We start from the raw sequence: 20661 nt of genomic DNA, 5'->3' as shown, positions 1-20661 counted from the left end.
CTGATTTTTTACTTTCATAAGAATAGTACATGAAAGGAAATTGTGAGAATAGTAATATTGTGTTGACAAAATAAACAGAAAATTAGTGTTGCAATACTGAGAACTAAAAATGTTGAGCATTGACATGGCTTATATCGAGATTAAGACTGTTTAGCTACACTAAATTAGTGTGATGGTACACAGTCCAAGGGAATAAAAGATTAGCACAGGCCTAGTAACAGATCTCTTTCAGAAATTTTACCTTCTCATTCTTTTTTACTTTGTCATATAGGCTACTGTTGATAACTAAGGAAATAAGATAAATCTTAAATATTTTCGTATCATAAAATCACACTCTTCCAAAAGCTGCAATATTCTCAATGAAATTTATAGCTTTCAATGTAAGTTTTAAATTTAAACATTATTTTCAAATTCAAGTCCAGAGAATTTGTGAACAAATATTCTGTACCTGAATGCAAAAGCAATTATGAAGCGGGCGAGAAAGTAAGTATTTTCTAGTTTCCTAAAGATTTAAAATTAAAAAGAAAATGGTTGCGAGTATTTGGTCGAAAAGATTACATTACATTCTGAAGTACATGCACTATATTTCAAACCAGGGAAAGAACACTAAGAGCCAACAGTGGCACTAATGTAAGTGGAAACGTGTAGGATTGGTTCTGTTATTTCTATGCTTCATGCTTCTCTGCTTGTAACACTTACAGAAAATTGCCTGTAGTTTGTAGACTGATTCCCACTAAGAAAATGGTATTTTACACAATAATTTGGTAAACCAAACTCCTTTGTAAATAAAGGTTAACTTAACTATTTCAGTGTTCAAATAATGGAATGATATTCATATTCAACACGCTGTATGTTTACAAGTTTGCTGCAAATTAACATTGTCGGGATTCTTTTAAAATTGCTACACCAAGATGCATGGTGCATTGGCTTTGTTTTCTAGGAGGTACTGTCTGTATATAGTTGTGAAACTTGGACTCTCACTTTGAGAAAGGAACAGTGATTAAGGGTGTTTGAGAATAAGGTTCTTAGGAAAATATTTGGGGCTAAGAGGGATGAAATTACAGGAGAATGGAGAAAGTTACACAACACAGAACTGCACGCATTGTATTCTTTACCTGACATAATTAGGAACATTAAAACCAGACGTTTGAGATGGGCAGGGCATGTAGCACGTATGGGCGAATCCAGAAATGCATATAGTGTGTTAGCTGGGTGATCAGAGGGAAAAAAACCTTTGGGGAGGCCGAGACGTAAATGGGAAAATAATATTAAAATGGATTTGAGGGAGGTGGGATATGATGGTAGAGACTGAATTAATCTTGCACAGGATAGGGACTGATGGTGGGCTCATGTGAGACGGCAATGAACTTGCGGGTTCCTTAGAAGCCATTTGTAAGTAAGTAAGTAAGTAAGTAAGTAAGTAACTGCACACACACGAACACACAAATTACCTAGATCAATATGGCCAACATGACGTCAGGAATTTATCTAAACTGTGTGGAATTATTTCTCATACCATGGTAGGCCTATTAAGACTAGGTAAGGATAGGTTAGATTAGGTTTCTCGTGATTCTGTGGCGAGGCTTCCAAGATTATTCTGTAAAATTAGGTGGGCCATAATGAACTACGTAACCTAAACCAATACCCATACTTTACACAAATTAAGCCTACGCACAAAATATAATTTTGCCACTAGTGAAGTAATTTTTCACTCCTCATTCAGTTTGTGGTAGAGACAGAAATAGGGACTTTTGTGATTGATACTATGATTAATACCATACATCTAACACAAACTTCACAACTTCTAAGCTGTTAGCTCATGAAATTTATAGTAAACATCTAAATAACTAACTTGTGTCACACACACCTACTAAATAACTCATAACACACATTTTGACGAGATAACAATTCCCTTTGATACAAATGCTCATGTTCAGTGGAAATAATCTGGATTAAGAAGCTACTCAACACAGTTTCCCTGTCAAATACTTCTAATTCTAGAATAACTTTTCTCGGGTTCTCAGCCAGGTGAGTTGGAGATTTGCTTCCAAGCTTTCGACGGCTAGCTCTGCCATCTTCTTCAGGGAATGAAGTGATGTGGGACCATGTCTAGCCGGTATATATGCAACAGTAGGGCACATGGTCCCACATCACTTCATTCCCTGAAGAAGATGGCAGAGCTAGCCGTCGAAAGCTTGGAAGCAAATCTCCAACTCACCTGGCTAAGAACCCGAGAAGAGTTATTCTACATCAAACGCCGGGAAAGCCTCAAGTCATAGTTCTAATTCCCTTCTATGGACATAGAGGCTACTTTCAAGTTAATTGCAGCTCAACTTTCTCATATGGTAATAAATTAATTTCAAATGCAATAACACAGAAGGAAACTTCATATATAGTAGGTTCGCCTGTAACTTGCCTACACTGAATAATTTTTTTATGTAATAGATTAAAGAACTTTGTCTATGAAGCGTAAGTTCCGCCCAATTAATACCCACATATCATAAAGAAATTTAGAATTTTCCCTCTTTTAAACTAGGCCTAGCAGTCTCATGAACTACTGATGTGAAGGTTAATACTGATAATTTATACTTTGGAATTATGTAATCTTATTAAACAATTTATAGACCTGCATAGTAGCCTAATTAAAAACTGACCGACTTGTCGATTTTATTGAGAATCTGTTCAATAAAATAACAGAGGCAAACATTTCGTTTTCAAATTCTGTTCACAAGACGGTAATGGCAATAGACCTACCTATAAAAACAGTACGGTAACTTGGTAATGTTTGAATACACAGCACTTCATCCTGGTTACACATTTGGATATTTTCTACCACCAGGTGCGCATGAAAAGTTTTGACACCTTTATCTTTTCCACCGCCACGGAGCAAGAATGTCCACCAGTCATAAGAGAATTTTTAAAAATAATGTAGTTGTCAAAAGTGCTAATTAAGTTAATATATCATATCGTGTGGCATGTTAACGACGTATTAGTAGCCTAATTTAATATTAACTTTTACTCAATATGTATTGTATATTTGGCCCAGGGAAAATGGTCGAAAGAAACAAATGTTTTCGAAAAAATGAGTATTTCTCTGGACCAAAAATACAAATTCGCTCATTTAAGTACTCTGGTGGACGCGTCTTGCGCCTCTGGCGGTGAATAACTAAGCAATAGGCAAAATGAGTGCCGTGCATTCGAACTTCACACACACCTTCCCCTTCTACACCCTATGTAAGTAACTTAGCCAAAGTTCATTGGGATTAAACTTGTATTCGAGAAGATAGGTAGGCACAAACAAGCTTTAGAGAATATGGAAACGTTGTACTATTTCGAATGGCACTGTGCTAACTTTTACTTAAGAATGTATACGAGAAAGCTTCGGGTAGCAATGCAGCCAGGAACCTTATTAACAGGCATTCAAATCACCATGATTAGGCAGAGATTCCTTTCCACCGTAATGTGTGGGATTACACACATATACAACAGCAACATAGTTCAAGCTGTCATAATGTAACAATTCCTGCTTTATGATAGGCTACTAAAAGTGATGGTTGCAATCAAAATTCTCCACTTGACCTTGTTTGGTTTTCTGCCATCGGTAACAAACAACACTGAGATATCAATAGTAAAATTTTACTACTAGCAGGGGTGATAAATGGGCTACCACAGTCCACAATGAGAAGATGATAGGTTAACAGAGCTGAGGCAGATTTCACATCATAACAAATATTACAGGTGGTCAAACCCAACACAGAACACAATCAGAGATGACAATTACAATTTAATTATTGATCTGCTGACAATACTCACATCTGGATCCACTTCCTTCGCGAGAATATTTATCTCCTCTGGAGTAAGTTGTGACAATAAAGTATCAACATCCAAGTCTTCATAAGCGCTGAGATCTTTCCCATAAAGTTTCTGCGCTGTTGTCATCTTTGTTGTCGTCGTAGTTGACGATGTCTGTAATTAAGAAAAAAACATTACCAACATTTGTTTATTAACATTTGCGTTTATTCTCTATGAAAGCCGTACCACCGGCGAAATATTGCGTTACCTACTCAGAAGACCCTTGCGTATGAAATGAAGTACGGTACTTTACATGATATACCTTTCATTTCATGACAATCAACTTGCATTTACAATACAAGAGCGTGAGAATAAAGAAAGCGTCATACGACTGCAGCTTTAGTCATTTCACTGGCAACCTCGAAACCTAAATTACAGCCTAGAATAATTTCGGCTTGGGATAAGTGACATAGCCTATTTAAAGAGAACATGTACTACAACATGTACTTACACTTGAAACTCCTATCAAAATTATATAACAGAATGTCTGGCTCTTGAAATGAAATGTTTCAAATAATATGAAGAGCAGAAAGCCAACACCCTATGACATGAGTTATTAGGTCACGATCGATGAAGCACCATGGCATTGTAGAGAACAGATGCTTGTATTATCGCCATATACGCTACCTTAGACTGCCATATATACTTGCCTTTGCTTTAGAGGTTTTTATAATGTATAAAAACAATAATGAGCACCAACTAACGGTAGTTATTTACTTTAATGTATGACACTCTCACTCACTACTCACAAACATCAACACAACCTACGCCCACCTTCAGACAAGTCCCGATCTTTACATTCGGCTATCGGCAACACAACGAGCCTCTCCCCCCTCAATCGTCTCGCATTAGGCGAGAAAATATCACTAGATAACAACTTGCTTGACGTTGTAACGTCGGCGCCATATTTGGTCATGATGAAATTATATCATAATGATACACAGCTTTCGTAGTTTGCGAAAGTTTTAGCTTTCAAATTTAATAATGTGATGTGAAAACCTTAATGTTATATTATTCATACGAAGAGTGAATTTACAATGTAATAAACAGGTAGAAGAGAAGACAGTCTGAGAACCATTGTGAGATTCAAAAGCGTTGATGGACGATAGTGTAATTGTATTGTTGAATTCATTTTTAAATTACATCATTTAAATGTACAAGGTGAACTTAATATGTGGGACCCACGCCATCATGGGGAAGGACACAACAATGAAAAAAATGCTACATGAACATGAGTGTGTCCATTTGTACCGTGTTTCCAAGTTGTCGGTACAGTTCTGTTGCAGTAATGACAGGGAGACTTAACATTAGAGGAAATGCTAAAAATGATCCCCTGTGGTTTGAATACAAGCATGCATTCCCGCACTCTTTCAAATAAAAATCCAGTGGATTTAAGTCTGGGGAATGCGCAGGCCATCGAGTGAGTCCTGCGCGTCCTATCTATTTCTTAGGAAATAGTCCATTGAACACATTTCTGGATTTTTATTTGTGAAGCCATCTGAAAGAAGTTGTTAACTCAGAACCCATTCCCATAGTTGAAATATTTCGTCAGCGTATACAAGATGGCTGCCAACAAATCCGAACACCTAGTAATTTGAAAATGGCAGAAAAAAAAGCTTTCATTTCAGAATTCACTAACGAAAATGCAAAAAATAATTAAAATACAAAACATTGATCACTTACGTACCACTTTTTCATTTAGAGTGGATTTAAATCATATTTTACAAAATTCCTCTCTGAATCTTAAGGCAACGGATGGTTAAGAGTCGAAAAAGAAGTAGGAGCGAAGAAAGAGAAGGAAGTTTGAAGAAAGAAAAAATTAGAAATGCAGAACAAATATTTACCAAGAAACAATAAACCAATGTTGCGGCCATTGTCGCCTTTACACCCAAAGAAACAGCCTACTTACTAAAGTTCGTTGGAAACTGAATGAACTCCATGGCCATAGTGCGGCCGGAAAATTTGAGGTAAATTGAGAAAATCCACGGCCTCAGAAATAGAAATTATAGGCTACATAAATTTTATGTAACAAATATCGAGGTTATATTATCGCAAAATAAAAGCTGTGAAATGTTGCATTATCGCGGTGAATTGTACAAATTTGCTTCAAATTGTCCACAATTCTGAAATAATCGAATATCTTCCACACTAAATAAAATGAACAAACAACCAACAGTGCCAAAGACTCTGCTTCAAATTGGAATGAAAGTTGGGGGCTGTTGCTATCTAATTGTCCGGTTATCTTATCATTTTATCAAATTCCGTTATCATGCCACTATCGTCGTCTCAAAAGAAGCCGACTATCTAATTCACAGGCCCTAGTTTACCAGTAGGCTAACATGCACTAAGACAGGAACAATTATTGCACTACTAGCCGCCAGGGGCGAAGGAAGCAATTTCCTAGATTATTATTATTATTATTATTATTATTATTATTATTATTATTATTATTATTATTATTATTTGCAGATGCTGTACTTTATTTATACTCTTAATATAAACGTTTTACATTTATTGTTTATTGTTAATAAAATAACATTGACAAAAATACAATCTTAGTTCTTCCCTGAAGGAGTAAAAAATTATTATTATTATTATTATTATTATTATTATTATTATTTGCAGATGCTGTACTTTATTTATACTCTTAATATAAACGTTTTACATTTATTGTTTATTGTTAATAAAATAACATTGACAAAAATACAATCTCAGTTCTTCCCTGAAGGAGTAAAAAATTATTATTATTATTATTATTATTATTATTATTATTATTATTATTATTTGCAGATGCTGTACTTTATTTATACTCTTAATATAAACGTTTTACATTTATTGTTTATTGTTAATAAAATAACATTGACAAAAATACAATCTTAGTTCTTCCCTGAAGGAGTAAAAAATTATTATTATTATTATTATTATTATTTGCAGATGCTGTACTTTATTTATACTCTTAATATAAACGTTTTACATTTATTGTTTATTGTTAATAAAATAACATTGACAAAAATACAATCTTAGTTCTTCCCTGAAGGAGTAAAAAATTATTATTATTATTATTATTATTATTATTATTATTATTATTATTATTATTATTATTTGCAGATGCTGTACTTTATTTATACTCTTAATATAAACGTTTTACATTTATTGTTTATTGTTAATAAAATAACATTGACAAAAATACAATCTTAGTTCTTCCCTGAAGGAGTAAAAAATTATTATTATTATTATTATTATTAGTATTATTATTATTATAAACATATGTGTTACTGCTACTATATAATGCTACTACCACTACTACTAACCTCTTTGAGGAGGCCGAGACATAGATGGGAGGATATTAAAATGGATTTGAGGGAGGTTAGATGTGATGGTAGAAATTGGATTAATCTTGCTCAGGATAGGGACCGATGGCGGGCTTATGTCAGGGTGGCAATGAATTTCCGGGTTCCTTAATAGCCATAAGAAGTAAGTAAACTACTGTTTCATGTTTTCCTTTCCAAAGTTTCGGTCCAATTTTTTTTCCCCCAGAAATTAATCACGAATTTAAGTTGTTACAGCAGTGATATTACAGGTCTACACAGTAAATAAAAATTACCCATGAATGAGAAATGACATTTCAAATTTCACCATCCTTTCCCCTTAAATCAGTGATCGCCAAAAGCTGTGTCGCGACACATGCCCCTGCCTTCACTCAAGCGTAACCATGGCATCATACCTCACTCTCTGTTTACAGCCTTCACTTCGATATAAGACAAGACATTTATCAGCAGCGGACGTACACATGTACACACGTACAAGTGTGTAGGATAATATGTTTCGATGTCTTTTCCAAAACAGAAAACAGATAATATGTAAAAACTTAATTTTAAGGAGCATGGGAGCAAAAGTATTTCTTTTGTGCAGATGGTAAAAATATGAGATACTTAATTTGTTGTAAAATTTTAAATGAAGTGTAAAAGAACAATGTACGTTGTTACAAAGACTACCACGCCCTTACTTGTAAATTGAATATTTAATTAATAAACGAACAATAAAAAGTATCGGCTTCTATGTCTTAATCGGGATAAAATACTTCGAGGGTTTTTTTTTAAGTATATAATGTAATTTAGAACTTCGTGACCAGCCTGGTACGTTTTTCTAATTTCAAAAATATCTGCTGATATAGGTGTAAAGTATACATTCTTTTTATGGTAAATAAGAAAATATATTTTATTTTATTAATAATAAAAAAATAATGAATAGGAGAATAAAATTTAAGACGGAAAAAAGTGCTTGTAGTTAATAAGTAGAAGAATATTATATGGTTTTTGTTTTTTGGTCACAGTCCATCTCTGCACTGTTATTCGCTGCATTAAGTGAGGAGATACCCGCTCCAACCCTATCCCTGCGATAGTGGTGTGCGGGTTGCATTTCTATTACGTCACAATTTCGTGGTGTTTGACAACCACTGCCTTAAATTATGACTTCAGACCCCCATCGCTAGGCTAACCCGCGTCACAGTTGAAGCCACACATTTCCTCCGACACCCCATCGCACAACTCCTGTTGCTGTGCGCATGCGTCTGGAAGGTGTATTTCGGACTTCATTTGGCACAGACAGACAGCTTCAAGCGGTAGAAATAATAACAAACGAAGCAATGCGCGGACTCATAAGGCTATCTGCGAGCACCTCGCCTGTTATCAGCTGATGAGGTCAAGGCTAGCGCTGACGACGCTCGCAGGGCCGAGAATAGCGCCGCGGGCGGGCGGCCAACACACTATACTTGGACATGAGTGCACCGCCTTATTTATAGGCCGGCCCGCCCGGCCAGTGGCCTTCCGCGTGCCGTCGGGTCTTGACCCCCGGACTGCGGGACGGGACGGGACGGCAGTGCCTTGCATCTGGACGCCGAAACACTGAAATGCTTCCTGCTCTTCTGTCGAATCAAGTCCCGTCCCGAAGTAAAGTAAAATTTTAATTTGCTTGAAGTGCTGCCTTCACCGTTTCCTCCGTCCCTAATCCCGCTTACCAAACATAATGCAGAGGGCGTTCTCAGTAGATGCTCTAAGTGTTTACATTTTCGACCCGACTTCTTGTTATGATCATTCCCTTCCTATTGTCCACACTTCTATTCTGAATGTCTCAGATATTTCATTTCTACAGCTACCATTTTCTTTCTCCTCTTCCTCTTAATATCTAAGTCTCACTTCCACATAGCAAAGCAGCGTTTGATATTATTTCAACCGTAGTAAATGTTCTGTCTTATCTTTCCCCAAGTTCTTTCATACAGTCATTTGTTTACAGGGTTATATTTTTGTAGCGTTAACTTAAGAATATAAACGTTACGGTAAAATTAAGACGTCATACCATCATTCACGATGGGAACATAAACATAACAGCAAACATACTTGGTAACCATGGAAACATAACAACAACGCCATTTCCTCATATTCTGTCGTATACTTCAGCGCTCCACGATTGTGTTCTGTTTGCAAATCACGTAAGCATAAGCATGAAAGTTTGGAGTTTGCAAACTTTCATGTTAACGTCTTACGGTAATGTTTATGTCAATGCTTATGTGAATCATTGTGAATGATCCCATTTGGTAGCCTGGGCGCAAACTTCTGTGTTTATGTTACGGTTATGTTTAATTTTCATTGTGAATGGGCCTTTACTTATTATTTTTCAAACCTGTATTCAAAGATTAAATTGAGCTTTCGCAATCCAAATATTTTAGAAGAATTCGCTTGTTCAATAATACAATCGCTTATTACAATCATGACTCTTTTGTTATGTTTACATATCTCTACCATAAGCTTTGTTCACACTTTTCAAGTAATTTGAATTCAAGTCACGTGATTTCAAGTAACCTGAATTCAAGTCGCAGTTCAGACATATTCAAGTTATTTAGTTTTCAAATAGGATAAAATGGCGTCGATGGAAGTTGTGGAATTGCGAATTTGTATATGGGAAATGATAAATGAGGCACTCAGAAGCAAAGTGATACAAGTGACATTTAGTAAGTTTTGAGATAAATGACTTTGAACTTGAAAAGGAAATGAAAAAAAATCTGTTACAGGACTATGTTGCTGTAAATTTACAGTTGTGAATGTTGTTACCTATATTTTTTAACTTCTAAATAGAAATTATATATTCTAAAGCATTTCAGGTAAAATACGGTCCTAAAGTCACTTGTATTATTTTGCCACGAAAATATTTTTGTGGAAAAGTAATACAAGTGCAACAGTTTTCAGTATTTGTATATTATTTAAAACAAGAAAAAGAACATTGCTTACAACATTCAAACATTCCTGTCTTAACAGCATTTGAGCTTTCTGATTATCATATTATAACACAAAATGTGTCTGTATAACCGAAAGAATCCCTCAGTCGATCTTCTTAACGTATCCAGCTGTTTGCTGACAACATAAAGTCCACTATAGTCCACTGTAGTCTATTCAGTTGTTGTTTTTCACGAGAAATGAGGGGTATTTTGATCGGTGTTCATTATAGATGCCTGTTGCTAGTAGCCAGAGTTGGGGTGTAGTCAATATATACTGCAGGGCTGTGTCTTCTGCAACTGGTACTGATGATTTTAATTTACTTCTTTTGTGGTTTATGGATGGACAGTATAGAAGAATGTGTTCAGATCTTCATCATGATTATTACACCACAGACAAGTAGGATTATCAGAAATGTGAAATCGGTGTAGGTACAATTGAGTGACAATGTGACCTGTTCTGGCTCTTGTTAAAAATGCTTGAACATGTCTGGGCAAGTTTTTGTACATTTCCAGGTCATTTGGTTTCTTTTGTACAGACTGTAAAATTTTTCCTTTATCAGAAGATTTTTTTAGTAGGTTATTTTACGACGCTTTATCAACAGCTTATGTTATTTAGCGTCTGAATGAAATGAAGGTGATAATGCCGGTGAAATGAGTCCGGGGTCCAACACCGAAAGTTACCCAGCATTTGCTCATATTGGGTTGAGGGAAAACCCCGGAAAAAACCTCAACCAGGTAACTTGCCCAGACCGGGAATCGAACCCGGGCCACCTGGTTTCGCGGCCAGACGCGCTAACCGTTACTCCACAGGTGTGGACCTTGTCAGAAGAGAGCCAATTGTTGATCCATAGGTTTGTAAAATGAGACTTGACTGAAGCAAAAGCACTGGATAGAGATATCACTTGAAGAGGTCTTGGTTGCAAATACGTTGCTTGTTTTGCAATATTATCGACTTTCTCGTTTCCAGGTATACCACAATGACTAGGTATCCATTGAAATGTTATTTCCATTTGGAGTTCTTTTAGTTTACGTAGTTATTTCTGAATTGGAATAATTCTATGTGCGTATAGGTTTGGTACCTACAAGTATTTAATTACGGTATATTAAATATAGCCCTCTTGGAGTCTGTAAGTATGTTCTGCACGTAGATAATTTCTCGGAAAACATGCGTGGAGGGGGCTGGAGACAAATTGTGAGTCTCATTTTATCTTAGATAAGGAACAAAATAAAACCATTATTTGAACAGATTTCGAGTTCATCGCCATGTTTTCTTTATTTCGGATAAAGAATTAAAATTATTCTATTTCATAGGCGTTACTCGTAGATAGTGAGTATGAACAAATTCGTCCAATAGTTTTGGAAAAATCACCGTGCACATATGAACACAAGATATCTCAAAAACCACTTTTTCTTTTTCAGCGTAAATAATGATGTAAACATATCGAATTTCCGCGAAAATCTCGTAATGGATTTTTTGCAGCCTCGCAATACGTCTGTAAAGAGCAACCTTATTAATACGGTTCTGGCCTGCGCACACATTTCCTTACAAGGCCCTCTTTTAAATTACAAGAATTATCGGAAGAAAACATGACAAGAAACTAAAAGTTTGTTACACTTTGACACCTGTTCGAGTGGCACTGGAAATGAGAGTTAGGCAATGAAAGAAATAGAAGTAGTCTGACGTAAGCAGACGTGACATTGTTATTGGCACCGCCTGCAATTATAGTTTCTGAAGGGTCACGGTTTACCAATCTCGGGTCACACACTGAACCGCCCTCAGTCCTATTGGGACATTCTTCTCCTAACACAATTTCGACTCCCAGCTTGATTAACACACACTTGGGCAAGTTAGAAGAATCCCAGCGCCCTATGTTAGAACTGTTAAACTGATTCATAATCATTCCAAAAGTGTCTTACATTCAAATCTTACTTATAAATTGATTTATATCTTATAAATTGTTTTTGTGTGTACAAGTATAAGACAATTTATAAATTCATAATAATTCGAAATTTTATCACTAAGGAGGCATTGAGAATAATATTTTTAACTTCAGTACAATCATTAATACAATATGGTATAATAAATTGGGGTGGAGTAGCATCATCTGTACTTAATCCATTAATTTTATTACACAGAAGGTTAATAAAAATTCGTCTAACCAAAAATATGGATTACCCAACAAATTTAATTTATATAGATTTTAAAGTATTAACTACTGAAGAAATTTATAAATATAGTTTACTAACTTACTACCACAGAAATCAAATAAAACATAAATCTAATCGACATGAATATCGTACTGAAGACAAAAGTCTACTTTCCCATTAATTGAGCCTAAATGTCATACAAGTGCAGCTCTTAAACATGGTGCTAGTTTCGGCCCAAGGCTTTATAATAAAATTACAAATAATTTTTCAAATTTGAAATATTTTAAAATTGAACCTTTTAAAAAAGAAATTTATAAAATTATTCATGATATATGATATATTAACAAATGATGCATTTTTTTACCTTTTATTTCTGTCGACTATATTCATGTTTTTATTGAATGTCACTGGCTTTTGTCTGATTGCCAATTTACACGACAATCGTATTACATGTGCTTTTCTCTCTTTTTCTCTTTCTTTTTTCTCTTGTGTGTTATAGTCGCGACGCTGTTATTCCCGGCGTGACTCCTCCTCTTTGCTTACGTCTTAGGAAGTCAAGGCTCTATAAAGTCTAGGTAGGTAGTATCGTTCGCCATTTTTGTTCTTTCGTTGCCGAGCTACTAGACGAGGAATCTATTTGCCACACCGTTAAACATTATCATGTCGTAGCTCCTATGATAATAAATCAAACGCACTGTAATTCAGCAAATAATTGAGCTGCAAATAACGTCCTCGTGTGCTTTCTGCGAACGCCAACGAAAGAGCCAAAATGGCGGACGATTATATATTAAGTATTTATCTAGCCTTAGGAAATGCTTTACGTCTTCATCGGCGAATCACAAGACGCACACGTTTAAATGTAGCCGACCTGCAACGCGATTGGCTGCCGGAAATTAGAGCGACGGGACTAGGGGAATTATTTAAATCACGCACAACTCAGAACTTATGTATTTATTTTTATTTATTTAAGCAAAGTGAGTACAAATTCAAAATTATACAACAAAAATGTTTCTAGCCACTACCGAAAGAGCCAGGCTCATATACGGTGTAGTCTTAGCCAATAATATAACATAAAATTTTGTCGGTTTGAATTAAGTTAATTAGCGATTTAGCAAACCGCCTTTGTAAATTTTATGTTGTATTATTGACTAAGACCACACCGTATATGAGCCTGGCTCTTACGGTAGTGGCTAGAAACATTTTTGATTTATAATTTTGAATTTATACTCATTTTGCTTAAATAAATAAAAATAAATACATATTTCTGAGTTGTGCGTGATTTAAATAATTCCCCTTCAGTTACGTACAGCCAGGTTTTACTGTTTAAATGTATGCTGAAAGAGGTTTAAAAAAAAAAAAAAGAAAGAAAAAGGAGGTTCAAAAGTCCTGAATGGACTTGAGAAATAGTCTATAAGAAATTTGCAAGTGAATGCCTAAGAAATTTAAATTGAGTTCCTCAAAAGTCTAGGGCTTAGTGAACAGCAACATTACAGACAGACGTTAAGCGTCGTGTGCTTCCTACCAGACAGGTGATCCGACGCCGAAGCGACGCCTGGCGCCGCCAAGACTGTTAAATAATTGACCACAAGGCGGGAATCCCGTCCCCGGCAGTGGCGGAGCGTTGACTTCTAAGGGGTGAGCGAACAAAGCCGAGCCAGAACTTATTAATTCTCAATTCAGCAAGTGGTAAACAAAACTAGGCAAATGTTAAATGTTTGACCGCTTTCAACGATTCCATTTCTATTCATCGCCGATCGTTGCCTCTGGCGTTCGTCAAATCGATATCAAATTTCAAGGTGGAATTCCAACTCGTCAAATGAATCGATTGCTATGAAATTAGACTTCAAGTATTACTTAAAAAGTTGGCACAAGCATTTATTCTTCTGCTTCTTAAGGTATATACAGGTATTGTACCTGTTTTTTAAATAGGATGTGAACCCATTATCTCTTTTTTGGGCCCTCTTGAACTTCCTTTTCATTTTACTACAACAATTCTTTTTTATTTAGATTCACTTTCAACATTACTAATATTTAAAATATGATACAAGTTTAAAAACTTGGCAACTTGAAAACTTCATAGTATTCAAATATATTAAAAAAGGTAAGGTACCTTACATATGTCTTATAATAGCCTATATTTTGTGGTTCACTTATCGATAATATTGTTCAATTTGTCCATGGATACAATGGATGTAATACAGCCCATTATACCTTTGCGGGTCTAAAAAAAAATTATAGGCCTTAGGGCCAAAAAAATGTCGCTTGTTTACTTACACCAAATAGTTTAAGCTACTGTATTTGCTTATATATTTATTTAATAGGCAACAACTTATCTTCAGCTTGTTTTGTCTTTAATAACAACTCCACAAGGAATTTCGGTTTCAACAGATTCCGACGTCATTTCCAACATAACATAACAATGTTTATTAAATTCAGAGACTGGTAACTTAACAACAAAGAAATAACAGCATCAGGCATGGCCTCCCTCAACTAATAATTTTATTCTACAAATATTTCCGATGATCAAGTCATAATTTCCAATTCTGAGAATAATTTACAAAGAGGATTATATACATTAAATAAAATATCAAAAGATTTTGGGATGGAAATTTCAGCACAAAAATCAAACCAATACCTCGAACAAGTACAAAATTTCAATTATCTGGGTTGTGAAATATCTTATCAAAATGAAAAAGATGTGAACAAGAAAATTACCAAATTTACACAAATTCTAGGAATAATAAACAATACATTAAGAGCTAAATTAGTACAAAATTCTACAAGAATAAAAATATATAATACACTAGCATTACCCTCCCTTTTATACGGAAGCGAGATTTGGACATTAAAGAAAAAATACATGAACAGAATCAAAGCAACGGAAGTGAAATTTTTCAGGAGGGCAGCAGGATATACTCTTTTAGACCGAAAAAGGAATGAAGAAATTTTAGAACAATTAGAAGTAAAGTCAGTAGAAGAAAAAATCAGCAGATACAAATTCAATTGGCTAGATCATGTAAGAAGAATGGAAAACTCAAGAATCCCAAAAATTATGATGCAGTATAAACCTAGAGGACATCGTCGACCAGGAAGACCTTTTAGAAGACTGCTAGATGGGGCCGAAACAAGTCTACAGAGGCCTAATTCGTGAAGGATGTTGATGATGATGATGATATTCTTTTTTTCTAGTATATACATACACAGTCCCTAGACACCAAAACAAAACACACTAAACAAGACATACAACCATAATGCGAATTTCTAACTTAAAACTCTTATCAAAATGTTTTAATTTATTCAGTTACGAACTAGTGTGCCACAAAATAATATATGAACATTTGGCGAAATTTCATAATTAAACCTCAGGCCAGAAGCCCTGGGTAGCAACCCCGTACCCTCGCTATGAACATCTTCATTTCTCCCTTGATACATAAATTGCTATTAACACTATGACCTTTTAAAGTTTAGCTTTCTATCATATTTTATAAATTATATCTTCTATCATTCTTGATAATGTGAGTGTCACATTCTTTTTACTAAAGATATTATTAATTGGTCCAACAGAATATCATCTTAATAATATTAATTATCACATTCTTGTCCTAGTTTGTCAAGCATTGTTTAATTTTGCGTTGTTGTCTGCTGGGTTCAGTTATTTTGTCCAGTCTTGTCTTTCCTATTATTTTCTAGGTGTGTTCATCTATGTTGTCTCTAGAATCCGCTCTAGTTTCCGAAGGCACTTGTCTTGCTACGGGTTTATATACTCATCTGTTTCGTTATCTTCTCAAACATCTATTTCTCCACATTCTTATTTAGTAGTATTTATTCCAAATTTGTAGAACAATATTTTACATTCAGTATATTAGGTTTACAGTTTAGACCAATTGTAACAAATAAATACAATTCTACAATAACTGCATTAAATTAATAAGCATTTGTAGCAACAGTTTCTTTCAAAAAGAGTAGATATAGGTCGTTCATAGGCAATACACAGGACAGTCAAACAATAGATGTTGAACAGACAAGCACTTAGAGTCTTCTGCATTCTTAATTTTGAATCTTTCAAAATAATATTCAGTATATTCAGTGTTATACAGTCAGAGCACACAACATAGTGCAATTGACAAAGTCAGTAATAGAAGGTAAACAACAAAACAATAAAATTAATTCAAACACTCTCAACAACATTGACATTAAAAACTCATTAATTTCATAAAATGGTTTGTTGATTAACCAACCAGAGACAAGTCTGTTAAAAGACTTCCTTTCCAGATTAAAAAGATATCTCGGAAATTCATTTGCTATTTTTAAAGACATAATAAAATAATTATATAATAATCTTCAAAATTCCCATGACCAGATACAAATTGCGTGCTAATGAAGCTTGGAGGGTATACTTTGCATTTCATTTGATTGTATACTTTGAGGAAAAATTAAGTTTTTGGTAACTAAACATTAATCACCGAGTCCAGTCTGAATTCCACGTATAAGTAAACTTTTAAAATATAATTTCTTTCTTCATTCTTATTTGACAGTGTGAAATTTTAGCCGTTTATATAAACTTGGTTTTATATTTCTACTTCTGTAGGGTTTTCGTAAACATCTTTGCTAAACTGATAAACCAATTCTGATCCTGAGGAGTTGCACTCAGAATACCTAAAAAAAACACTCCACCTAAACATTCTGCACCACAGCTGTCATTCTTAGTCGATATTTTTATCGATAAAAATGTTGTCGATGCCGACGATACAGTGCCCCTATAGGTAGGCAACTCACAGCACATTATGCCGTGCTCAATACTTCAGCCTTGAAGGTCTGGGTGCCAATGGCGCGTTTCACGTGGACTGGGAAAGTGAAAGTTGTTTTCGTTTTGCTATTAAAGATTTATTGTAAGCATCTAGAAGTCTCTCTTCATTCGCAATTGAATCTTCACAAACAAGCTTTCCTTCACTAAACCCTAAGGCGTCAAACACCGAATTCTACTTAGAAGGTCGTGTATCGTAGACTTCCACGGCCTCTAGCGACATTTCCGGACTGGGTTTATAGCTGAAAATTACTTGGTCTGAATCCATCTGCTGCTGCACGTCTGTCTGCGCTCAGGGGTTCGAAGCTCAACAGCGTATTCACTCTTCAGCAGAGTTGCACAATAAATTATTGTCTACGCAGAAAAATATACTTACTGACTTATAAAATATAATGGCTTTTAGAGAACCCGGAGATTCATTGCCGCCTTCACATAAGCTCGCCATCGGTCCCTATCCTGAGCAAGATTGATCCAGTCTCTATCATCATATCCCGCCTTCCTCAAATCCATTTTAATATTATCCTCCCATCTACGTCGCAGCCTCAATAATAATAATAATAATAATAATAATAATAATAATAATATGTATGTATGTACCTATTTATTTACATTGCAAGTGAGCAAGCACCCGGTGGCAGTGGTATACACAATATAAACAATACATAATAAAATGATAAGCAATACACGGTTACAATTGAATAGGTCGGAGCTAAAAGGAATTAAGTCAAAATATGAAGTTTTGGGTTATGCAACAATTTGAACAACTGATGTCAAGCGCATCAAACGGTGGAAGAAGGAACTAAGACTTTTAAATATTCTTTTGTCTGCTATAGCATAAAAATATAATATTTGTGTTATTAGTGAAACATTTTTTGCTTCTCCTGAAAAGTTGTCAAAAGTGACTTAATTCCTTTTAGCTCCGACCGATTCAATTATACAATACAATTATATACACAATACAATAAGAATACACAATACAATTTAACACAATAATTACAATTAATAATAAAACATAAAATACCTAACTTTACAATACACCCCACATATGTATAGGCCCTACATAAGTTTCAATAGTCTTTCACTTTACTCTCATCTCATTCCCTGTAGTGGCACTATGACGCATTTCACTGACACTTTAGCACACATTTCACTGACACTATAAATTATCACTGGTCGGAACTATTCACTGCACTGTAAATAATAATAATAATAATAATAATAATAATAATAATAATAATAATAATAATAATAATAATAATTTTAATAGAATATCAAATTAATAATCACAATATTAGGCCTAATCCGTACAAATTGGATATTTTCTTCGCTCAAATCTAATTTCATTCCTTTTAAGTTTGCAGAAAGTCATCTATTAGCTGGAGTGGAATTTCAATACTTTTTTAGATGATTACTTAACGAGGCTGTATCAACTATTAGGTTATTTAGCGTCGAATTTCAGTACTAATGCTTTTAAAACATAGGGAACTTGGTAGATGTGAAACAGAGTTTGTATTTACTGGCTGAGAAATTGACAGAAACAAGTCAGTGTGTCACGTTAACATGAAATCGAGTCATGAACAGCGCAGCTTCTCTTTTTGTACTTCTACATGTCCTTCCTGTTCTATACATGATTCTCCATCATCCAAGCAATGTGTAACATATTTTTGTTTATCGTCGTACTGTTTTCATTACCAAATTCTAAATTTTGTTACGAAACATAACCCACCTGTTTTCCCCTCGCCGATAAACTTGTTCTCTTTAGCCAGAATTGTTATTTACATTTATTTTTTCTTTTAAATATTTATTATGCGTAAAGTGTTGCTACACTGTGTTGAAGCCATGTTGTACATCGCCTAACGGAAAACCACTTATTATTTAACAGAATGATTCGTTTGTTAATCGATAATTGTTGTTACTTTCTTATCGTATCAAGCAGACTTAATTATAGTCCCGTCGCTCTTATTTCCGGCAGCCAATCACGTTGCAGGTCGACTACATTTAAACGTGTGCGTCTAGCCATTCGCTTCTGATGACGTTATGCACTTCCTAAGGCTCGATAAATACTTAATATAATCTCCCGCCATTTTGGCTCTTTCGTTGGCGTTCGCAGAAAGCACACGAGGACGTTATTTGCAGCTCAATTATTTGCTGAATTACAGTTCGTTTGATTTATTATCATAGGAACTACGACATGATAATGTTTAACTGTGTGGAAAATAGATTCCTCGTCTGGTTGCTCGGCAACAAAAGAACAAAAAATGACGAACGATACTATCTACCTAGACTTTATAGAGCCTTCACTTCCTAAGGTGTAAGCAAAGAGGAGGAGTCACGCCGGGAATAACAGCGACACGACTATATATTTCGCTGTGTCATTAGTTGTAGGTTAAGCCATTTTATTTGAAGACGATATAAATAATTCATATGCTACGTGTACTGCCACCCTCGAGTCACCCAACCTGCATCTTTTCCTTATCGTTACTCAAAACGTTTGATTTATCCTATCACGGTTACAAGAAGGGGCGTAATCTCTCGAGTCCACGACTCAGTACGAAAATCCCAAGTGACAAGCTGATAGTGCAAGACCTCGGAGAAATGCAACACCGGGAAAAGTAAGACGAACAATCCTGCAGCGACTGGAGACACATCGTCTGCCTCCACGGACAACGTGACCGAAGCGAATACTAGGAACATCTTCGCATCTAAAGGACCCAATCCCTAAAATCTCCCGTTCTGAAGGGCATAGCTTCAATACTGCGTATCGACAGAGACAGATGGGCTGTTGCTCTTCCAGCCGTTCACGGATCCGATCTATTCCTGGCCGCCGGGTTCGTCGATCTCCGCGCAGATTATAATTAGGGAGGTCCAGCAGCGACGCCCGCCGCCGCCGTTGTGGGTCAGTGGTAGCGCTACAGCTGCAGACTGGGACCAGCATTTACCAAACTATGGTCCGCGGGCCTCCAGGTGTAGTTTAGCAGCATATAACGTTGTTGTGATTTTGAGGACGCTATTTGCGCCCTTAAACAGTTCAAAAATAAAACACGACAAAGTCTCCAATTTGAAAGAGAGAATATAGTGAAATATTTAAGAACACAGCTTTTAGAAAAGCCAACGTACTATGGCAGGAACGATCATGATTTTAAAATCAAATGTAGGAAACAGAAAACGGATGTAGGTAAATTCTCATTTTTAAATAGAACTATAAATTATTGGAATGACCTACCTGCAGCGGTCTTTGAGGACTACCCCTCCTTAAGGAGATTCAAGAATAACTTAAAAAGTTGTGTATAAAGTGCAAATTAAAATTAAGGTGACATTTAACATTTATTTTTTAAGATGACATGTATTTACTTAGCCTGACGAGTTACTCCCTTGGTTTGAATTGTAAATTATTTAAAAATAGCGTGTAAGAGGGCCTTAGACTAGAAATGTTTAGTTTAAATGTAGTTCTGTTTATAAGTATGAATAAGGGTGTAATTGTTTGTCTTATTTGAGCTATTGTATCAGTGAAGCGAGGTGAGTCAGTGAAGTTATGGTTTTACAGTGCAGTGAATAGTTCCGATCAGTGATAATTTATAGCGTCAAT

The 20661-nt window shown here is 35.3% G+C and overlaps 1 protein-coding gene across 13 annotated transcripts in view; it reads right to left on the bottom strand.

The window, feature by feature from the left end:
* Positions 1-20661, bottom strand: part of tmod (tropomodulin) — a 242200-nt gene that overhangs the window by 66090 nt on the left and 155449 nt on the right. For 11 of the 13 annotated variants that reach the window (XR_011331054.1, XR_011331055.1, XR_011331057.1 and 8 more), the window contains exon 2: positions 3814-3966. Coding sequence is in view for 9 of the 13 variants with exons in the window: in XM_069819521.1 (XP_069675622.1) it covers positions 3814-3966 (153 nt within the window). In the remaining 4 variants the exon portion in view is untranslated. Of the gene's footprint in view, positions 1-3813; positions 3967-4502; positions 4700-20661 lie in introns of those variants that run through there. The other 2 variants (XM_069819528.1, XM_069819527.1) reach the window with 2 other exon arrangements.

This window comes from Periplaneta americana, chromosome 2 (assembly GCF_040183065.1).
Source record: "Periplaneta americana isolate PAMFEO1 chromosome 2, P.americana_PAMFEO1_priV1, whole genome shotgun sequence".
Lineage (NCBI taxonomy): Eukaryota > Metazoa > Arthropoda > Insecta > Blattodea > Blattidae > Periplaneta > Periplaneta americana.
This window is presented reverse-complemented; position numbering and strand designations above follow the sequence as displayed.